Source organism: Marmota monax, unplaced genomic scaffold (assembly GCF_021218885.2).
Source record: "Marmota monax isolate L192 unplaced genomic scaffold, Marmota_monax_Labrador192_F-V1.1 WCK01_AAM20220418_F8-fsc00024, whole genome shotgun sequence".
NCBI lineage: Eukaryota > Metazoa > Chordata > Mammalia > Rodentia > Sciuridae > Marmota > Marmota monax.
The window spans coordinates 10,768,133-10,776,744 of record NW_026695224.1 but is presented as its reverse complement, the minus strand read 5'-3'; the positions used below and the strand labels follow the sequence as shown (position 1 = coordinate 10,776,744).

The window sequence follows — 8,612 nt, the reverse complement described above, 5'->3', positions numbered from 1 at the left end:
TTCATTTGAACTGATTGGTTTAAGCCAAGAGGGGTGTTCGTGCTGAACTACATGGTTTCCCAACACCATAAACTACTGGGAGGGTCATCTGGCATCCCAGGTATTTCCCTGTCTCATGCTGATTGGTGGCTGCTAGGGGATTGCTATGGGTCCCCACTTAGCCTGACTGAGTCAGGGACACCTGGTGCAGCAGATCTTTCCTGTTATTTGTAGATAAACAACTGGGTGGGAATGTGCCTAGGAGTGCTCTGTGGGTCTTTCCAAGGACAAAGGTCATGTCCCTTCCTTGGACAGGCTTTGCTCTGAGGTAGAGGCTGGTTTTTCATTGTATGTTATATTTATAGAAAACTTAATTAAAAAAAAATAGGAAAACATAAAACTCAGTTTTAAGGAAAATGTCCATGAGCTAAAACAAAGTCCCATGCCTCCCAACATGAACCTACAGGGACTATTTGGTGCAGTTATAATCCCATTGAATATTTAAAAAGTGGAGCCAGCACAGAATCCATGTAAAGACACCACATGATCATGGTAATAATGACAACAGTCCCCAAGGGAGGGGCTGGGGTGTCACTCAGCCTTAGATAGTAGAGCACTTGCTGAGCATGTGCCAGGCCTGGGTTCCATCCCCAGCACCGCCAAACCAAAATAAATAAATAAATAAAAGGAAAACCAAGAGAGAATGTCACCACACAAAAGCAAATGAACACTATGACAAAAAAAAAAAAAAAAACTTTAAAAGAAAATATATATACATTTTTTGGTACCAGAGATTGAACCCAGGGGTGCTTAACCACTGAGCCCTTTTATTTTTTTAATTCTTTTTTAGTTGTAGATGGACACAATACCTTTATTTGGTGCTTAGGATTGAACCCAGTTCCTTACACGTGCAAGGCAAGCACTCTACCACTGAGCCACAACCCCAGCCCATCCCCAACCCATTTTATATTTTATTTAGAGACAGGATCTCACAGAGTTGCTCAGGCCTCCCTAAATTGCTGAGGCTGGCTCTGAACTCGAGATCCTCCTGCTTCAGCCTCCCGGGCTTCTGGGATTTCAGGCGTGCACCACCACACCCAGCAAGACCAAGTTTTGTAGACATTACACAAAGACATAAAACATGGTGGAGAGACACAAGAGCTCAAGGAAATGGCAAGACAGAAGGATGTGTGATGAGGATGAACCAGCAGATCTGAGTCAAGAAGTGAAAAAACATGAGTCCCAAACATGAGGCCAATGTTGGAAACATCGCCAGGGAAGAACGGGCAGTGCTGAGAAGTGGCAGGAAGACAGGAAGAGAAAATACACCTAAATTACAGGTAGGAGCGCACCCCATGATACCCCATGAGCACACAGGATTTTTATGTGTCAATTAAAAAATAAATATAAAAAAGATTTGGAAATCATGAAAAATAAGAACTGAAGAAATAGAAAAAAAAAAGAAAATTAGCCAAAATGAAACATAAATAAAGAGGGAAAATGATCAGTTGAGAAAATGACTAGACACTGAAGACAAAAAAAATAATAATAATAATGTATCAGAGTAATTATTTAAAGACCATCTGAGAAAATTTTTCAGAAATAGGAGTTGCTGTATAGCTTGCAGGAAAAAGTGGCACAGGGTGTTTGTCCCCTGCTGAACATAACAGTTTTATTCCTGGGCTGGGGATGTGGTTCAAGCGATAGCGTGCTCGCCTGGCATGCGTGTGGCCCGGGTTCGATCCTCAGCACCACATTCAAACAAAGATGTTGTGTCTGCCAAAAAATAAATATAAAAATATTAAAAAATTCTCTCTCTCTCTCTTAAAAAAAAAAGAAAAAGTTTTATTCCATGTAATATATAGTGGCTGAGACCTGTGTGACCGAGGTCTGTGTGTGTCCCAAGAGTCTTCATTAATTCTCAAATCCCCTCCTCACTCAGAGGGTGGGACACTATCAATAAATGAGTGGAACAAAAATTTTTTATGAGTCTATAATTTTCTGGTTTGTACCTGTTGTCTTAACCTCTTTGTCCCCAAAGACTTTGTTTGCATCCTTGGCTGTTTGGTCACAGTGGCTGAGGAAGACGGGCTGCAGTGGGATGGGGCACAGCTCTCCTGGAGTCCTGCTGCCTCCAGGGGCAGAAGCCCCTCTCAGCCCTTAGTGACCTCAGGTACAGCCTTCCGTGCTCACAGTGCCCAATGCCCTGGCCACCCACCACCTGGCACCAGCCTTGACCTCTGCAGGACTGTGATGGCCTGAAACCTCACTGGGCTTCTGCTGGGCTCCAGAAACCCCAGAAGCCCCTCTTCTCTTCTTCCTTCCCCTCCTGCCTACCCACTCCTCTTTTTTCCCTCTAGGATTCCTTAAACTTATTTTTTCTTTTAAATGATGAAAAGTTTCAATGCCAGAGAAATGCAGATACAAACGACACTGGATTTGCTGTATGGATCCAGATCTCTCTTTAGACATAAGTGTGTAGCTGGGACTCCGCCATCCCCGGCCTTCCGTTGTCTGCTCCCCCAGAAGAGCTCTGAATGCAGAAGCCAACGGGTGTCACATCCAAGCCTCTTTTACACCTCTACCTGTAAGAGCTTCTACTGAATGTGTCCTTTTTTAAAGTTGAAATTCACATAAAACTAACCATTTAAAAAGAACAATTCAGTGGCATTCAGCACGTTCACAACGTTGTGCAAACAATACTTCCCCACGTTTTCATCTCTCCAAGAGTAAACCCCATGCCCACTACACAGATGTGACCACCTCGCGGCTTCTCAGTGCCCAGGCCCCTTTGTTTGGCTGAGTGTTACATCCTGGTACCACCGCTGTGGCTTTGGAGGAGGGTGTGGCGGGGGGACTGCAGGGTTCCCAAGGTGGTGGTCCCCTAAGTGTAACGTGAGAGGCAGAAGAGCAGCCGACTAGGCACTGATTCCCTTTGATGGCACATCTTTAAACAGGCCATGAAGGTCCAAGTTCATTGTCCCAGGCAGGGAGGCCAATGTGGGAAGGTGCCTGAGCCAGTCAGAGCAGGGTAAGGACTGGAAACAGGGCCCTGACCCCTTGTGTTAAAATGAGTCTGTGGGACGTTGATCTATGAGGGAATTGGGTGTCAATACAAGGCCAACATGGGAAGAAGAATTGATTACGTACATTTTCCAAGAGAAGAGGGCATGCGTCACCACGCAGGGCCACGCGGGGACACACTGAGTCTGGCCAGGAGGCCACAGGAGCCAGAGGAAGGCCTGGGTCGCTGTCTGTGTGGTGCCTCCAGGGGAAAGGCAAGGCAGGGCAGGAAGGAGCTTAGGACTGGGGGCTTGAGTGGTTCCAGAGGGCCCTGGGCCATGGGCTATCCCTAGCCTGGGGGACTTAGAGATAAGAAACTTTGATAAAGGAGATGTTGGGGGTCTGGAGTCAGGATTAGTTGGAGGGTTTATGATTTTTTTTTTCTTTGAGGCATACCCTTGCTATGTTGGCCAGACTAGCCTTGAACCTCTGGGCTCAAGTGATCATCCTGCTTCAGCCCCCGCAGTAGCTGGAACTGCACCCGGCTATAATTTTGGACACCCATGAAAGCTGTCAGTATAAACCACCTTAGCCATTCATGTGACCTTGGATGAACTAATGCCAACTAGGCAAATTATTCTAAGAAAACACACCCCTGCCCAGGGCTCTGGGCTCTGCTCTAGGCTTTTCTGAAGTCAGTGGCCCAATAAGACCCAGGAACCTTATCCCCCTCTTCCTCTCTATCCAGCTAACCCCAGGCGGTGCATTTGGTGGTTTCCTTTCTTCTGCTCCCTCGGGAGAAAAGCCAGCCAACTACTGACCTCTGGCACCCAGGCCTTGTGCTGCTGCAATCAGAAGTCCCCCTGGGGACAGCCCTGAGGCAGGAGCCTGGACCTCACACAGACGCAACCTCCCAACTTTATTGTGGGGCTGGAGCGCCCTCTGTGGGGAGCCTAGGGAACAACGCATTTTAGTTTCCACCGCTTACTGAGTGGGACAGTTCAAACCAAGTAGTTAGGGCTCTGGGAGAAATTTCTCTTTCCCCACTAGTGCCCTTCGCGGAATTCACCCAGGTGCTGTTGATGAAAATGTATAAATCAAACGTCCACTGTGCACAGAGTACCCCTCCGACTTACAAACAAGTCACGTACTGACCCAAATACCTGCTGCAATGAGCTTATTGGGTGAACCCAATTCCCAAGCTGCTAAGGTGATGAGCAGCATGTGGCCAAGATCAGACAGATCAAACAAGGGGGCTGGAGGAGTGGGAGGGGCATAGGCAACCAAGGAGACCAGGGAGGGCTTCCTGGAGAAGACGGCATCTGCACTGAGCTCTGACGGGGAGCTGGATTTCAGAAGGAGAGGGACTGTGCCTTCCCCACTGTTCCTCAGTCTCTGCCTGTCCCTCCCTTCTGCTCACCAACCACGGGAGTCACCAAGTCCCAGTTCCTCAAAATGCCTCAGAGGAACAAGGTAGCATCTTTCCCCACCCACCGTATGCCCTAGACTGCTACTGAGCACTTGGGATTGGAACCCTGCACTTTGCTGCCTGTCCTGGCTCCACCTCTTCCCTGCCCAGTGACCTTGAAGCAACGCCTTGCTCACTCACTTTCAAGGGTCCCCTCTCCCACAGCCTCCAGCAGCTCTCTAGTTCACCTTGGGGGTTTGAGAATCTTGATTCTTTTGAGAAAAGTTTGCAATGCTGAGATCCTGGCTCTGGCTTGCAGGGGTCCAGGCCTTAGCCTTGCCCTCCATGCTGATTTAGGGGATCCTCCTTGCCTTCCCTCTTTTTTAGATTATTCCCCCATTCCGTGGCCATAAGGGGGCAGCAGGGAGCAAGCAAACACACACACACACACAAAACCAAACAACAACAAAAAACCAAATAAACAAACAAAAACCTCCTGATAGCAGCCGGGCCAAACATCGCCTGTCCTAGGGAGAGGAATATGCAACGCTTCTGTCCCCTCACGAGGTCCCAGACAGAGAAGCTGGCTGGGTGAGTGGTAAAACCGGAATGCAGAGACCCTAACTCTTTTCCTTCCTTCCCACGGTGTCCCAGTCTTGAGCTGGGCCTGGGCAGAGGGGCCTGGGGGTGGGGTGACCAGAGGCTCCTGTGCCCATCTCATCCTTAAGAATACACGTGGGTTCCCAGAGTGGCTCCTGCTCCTGCTGTAATGCAGGAGTTGAGACTGACAGGCACACAGGGGCATCACTGGGAGAGCGACCCTGCACCAGGGGCGGCGCCACAGCAGCCCCTGGGAGCTGGAGGGGATCCAGAGGGCGTGAGGTTGGGGCAGCGGCTCTGCTCGGACTGGGCTGCGCTGAGTGGGGCGGGGGTGGGGTCCGCTGGAGTCGGGAGGAACTGTGGGTCCCTGGGCCAGCCTGCCTGGGGACTGGAGGGGGTGGTGGTGAAGTGGAGCAGGAGGGGCTGGGGCTGCAGTTTGAGAGGGGAGGGCAGGCAGGGCGCTGGCCGTGCGGATCTCCCAGGGCTCGCGGGTGCAGTGGGCGCCGGGGGCTGAGCGGTAGGGGCGACGGGGCCAGAGCTGCCGGAACTGCCCTCCCTGTCCCCTCGCGCCAGGGAGCTCCCGGCACTTGCAGGAGAATCCCATGCGGAACGAGAAGCCCCAGCTCAGCGCCGCGTGTGGCCAGACAGCGGCTGGCTAGAGGGGGCGACTGGGAGACTCGGGGGCACAGAAGACGGGAAAGAATCCCCCCGAGCCTGCCCAGGACCCCCACCTGCCGGCACATACAGCAGACAAGAGGGACAGCCAGGGGCTGGGGCTGTCCTCCCGGCCACCCGCGCCCTGCTCCGCCCACACCTGCCGCCCCGCCCTCCCAGGTCCTCCCCTCGCCTCTGCTTGGTCTGCAGCGGCCACGCCCCCGTCGGCCTCCGTTTCCCTTTGTGACCTGGGCAGGCCGGGGCCCAGGGTCCTCTGAGGACCCTCGCTCAGTGAAGGCAGGAGTGGAAGTGTGGGCTGTGCGGTGGGGACAGAAGACACTGACCCAGGCTGGGGAGGAGACTTTATTCAGGGCTTTCATGCCCGCGGCTTCAGTCCAGCAAAGGAGCCAGGGTCCCCTGACTCCTCCCCTTTGTCCTTGTGAGGCCTCCTGGGCCCGGGGCTCCGGGTTGGGGTGGTGAACTCCCACACTGGAAGTCTCCAAATGGTCCGGAGGAAATCAGGGCTTCTGGGTGATGGGGCCAGGTGACTTCACAAGTCTCTGCAAGAGTCTAACTGCCTTCTTCACGTGCCTGTCCTTGGGGTCCGAACAGATGGACTTGCCCTGGGTGGTGACAAGCCTGCAGGGAGGGGAAGCCACAGGCTCAGTGGTCTCCACACTCTCAGGACCCCACCTCGGTCACAGCCCTCCCGGGGAGCCAGGGCTGCAGGACCTGGCGCCCACCCCTCAGACCACCTGTGCTCAGACCCCCTAGAGCCTGGGAAGCAGAGGAAGGGCCTGGGGCTCAGCTGTCCCCACCAGCTCAGGGTCAGGACAGGGAAGGACTGCATGGCCACTGACTGGCCCCTCAGACAGGCTGTGCCGCTGCCCCTGGGGCAGGCTGCTGGTCGACGGGAGGAAGGGCGCCCTCTCCTCCTTGCTCCCTGGCCATCCCTGGAGCGCCAGCAGCCCGCCACCTGCTCCCATGCACAGTCCCAGGAGCAGCAGTGGGCAGAGGGGACTTACACAATGGCATCCTTGGGACACTCGGCTGAGGTTCTGTACCAGGTCACCAGCTTTCTGATGGGAATGGCCCCCGTGAAGAACTCCATGCAGCACTCCCGGCCCACGTTGGTGGCTCGAGCTAGGGAGACAGCAGGAGCCAGGGTGACCCCAGGGTCTGGCAGGGGGTCCGCACATGGTGACTGCATACGTGTCCCCGTGCCTCTGTCTGGGTTGGGTCCATGTTCGTGGGTCCGGGGGCACCTTGTCCCTAGTGTGTGTGCACCTGTGAGGCCTCGTGTGCCGTGGGGGGTCTGGTATATGTGTGTATCTCTTTATCTGTGTGTATCTCTGTGTGCACCTGTGTGTGTCTCTACCTAGCGACCTTTATTTCAGCTTTCTCAACTGAATATTTTATAGTTTACAAGATATCATTATTATAAAAATATTTTACATCTTCTCGTGTTCTTGGAAACAATTCTGCTGTCTCTATGCTGTTTCCCTCATTGTACATGAAACCCACCAATAAAGCAGACAGCTTAGAGGATGATCCTCTCTGCACTGTAACGCACAGCCCAGCCCGGTCCTCCTGGCCACTGCAGCTGAGATGCCTGCCCCTTCCCAGGCCACCTGTGCCCTGCTCTCACCTGCATGGATGCTCTGCAGAGAAGCCCCGAGGAGGAGGGCGGCCAGCAGCAGGGTCTTCAGGGGCGACATGGTGCCAGGAGCCCAGGAGAAGGTCTGGTGCCTGTCTCAGGGGAGATTGGGTGAGAGCCAAGCATGCAAGTGACCTATTTAACCTCTTTGGGGGTCTTGCCCCGCCTCCTGCTGCCTGCCTCCACACCCTTCCTAGACCAGGGTAATTCAAAGAATTGGAGATGATTCAGTAGAAGTCCAGTCTTGGAATGTTTGTGGCTTTCCAGAGAATGGACATTCAAATGGGGACAGAGGTGGGGTACATGTGTCCGGGGGCTAGAGCAGTGACACACTTCTCCTTTCAAAGAGGACATTTCTTGGTTCCTCTATCAGCAGAGCCAAGAGGCTGGGCTTGCTCCTGCCCCGTCTGCACGGGTGGTGTTAGATGGGCTCTCTAGAGGAACAGCCACAGTATCCATCGACATAGAAATACATCTGTATGTATATACGCACACACACTCAGAAGAGAATAAAAAGAGCTTACATGGGCAGCAGCTGGACAGTCCACAATGGCCGCCCACAGGCTGGAGAGGTGGAGGGAGCAGCAGCTGCTCAGTCGAAGGAGCTGGAGCCTCAGAACCAGGGGGGACCAAGGATGCAGCCGGAGTCCAGGACCGAAGGCCTGGAAACTCCCTGGGGGGGTCGCTGGTCAGAGTCTGCTTTGGAAGGTGAGCGAGCTGGAGACTGCAGTCCTCAGGTGACCGCAGCAGCCACCAAGCACCTGCTCAAGAAGAACGGAGCTTGTGTCTGCACCTGCTTCCTAGTTCTTCTAACATTTTGTTCCTTCAAGGTCCCTACCTGTTGGTCGGTGCTGCCCACACTTAGGGAGGGTCTGTCCCTCAGTTTGGTGTCCCACATGCCAATCATTCCTAGAAACACACCAACACGTCCAGAAGCCTCCTAAACTTAGGCCTCTCTCTCTCTCTCTCTCTCTCTCTCTCTCTCTCTGGTACCAAGGATTGAACCCAGGGGCATTTGACCACTGAACTACATCCCCAGCCCTTTTTAATATTTTATTTAGAGATGGGATCTCACCAGTTTGTTTAAGGCCTCACTAAGTTGCTGAGGTTGACTTCAAACTCATGATCCTCCTGCCTCAGCCTCCCAAACCACTGGTCTTAGTTATCTCTTCATCCAATCAAGTTGACAAAGATTAACTATCACAAGTCCAACCCTTGTCAACTTGACACCCAAACATCTTTACATCACATCTAATCTCCAAATAAACACAACAGCAAGGCCATAATTCCACCCAAAATGACATAACTTTT

General features: G+C 52.7%; 1 protein-coding gene across 1 annotated transcript; it reads right to left on the bottom strand.

Moving 5' to 3' along the window:
* Nucleotides 1-5,994: 5,994 nt before the first annotated feature.
* Ccl17 (C-C motif chemokine ligand 17) lies at nucleotides 5,995-7,433 on the bottom strand. Its single transcript, XM_046435279.2, has 3 exons — nucleotides 7,293-7,433; nucleotides 6,670-6,787; nucleotides 5,995-6,283 (listed from the first exon to the last, which is right to left on the bottom strand). Exons 1-3 carry the CDS (start codon nucleotides 7,360-7,362, stop codon nucleotides 6,163-6,165), a joined length of 309 nt encoding a protein of 102 aa, XP_046291235.1. The 5' UTR covers nucleotides 7,363-7,433; the 3' UTR covers nucleotides 5,995-6,162.
* Between the last annotated feature and the right edge of the window lie 1,179 nt (nucleotides 7,434-8,612).

Coding starts and splice junctions, on each gene's coding strand:
- Ccl17 (XM_046435279.2), bottom strand. CDS start 7,362: ATGTCGCCCCTGAAGACCCTGCTGCTGGCCGCCCTCCTCCTCGGGGCT. Junction 6,788..7,292: donor TCTGCAGAGCATCCATGCAG/GTGAGAGCAGGG, acceptor CTGTCTCCCTAG/CTCGAGCCACCAACGTGGGC. Junction 6,284..6,669: donor TGTCCCAAGGATGCCATTGT/GTAAGTCCCCTC, acceptor CCCTCCCTGCAG/GCTTGTCACCACCCAGGGCA.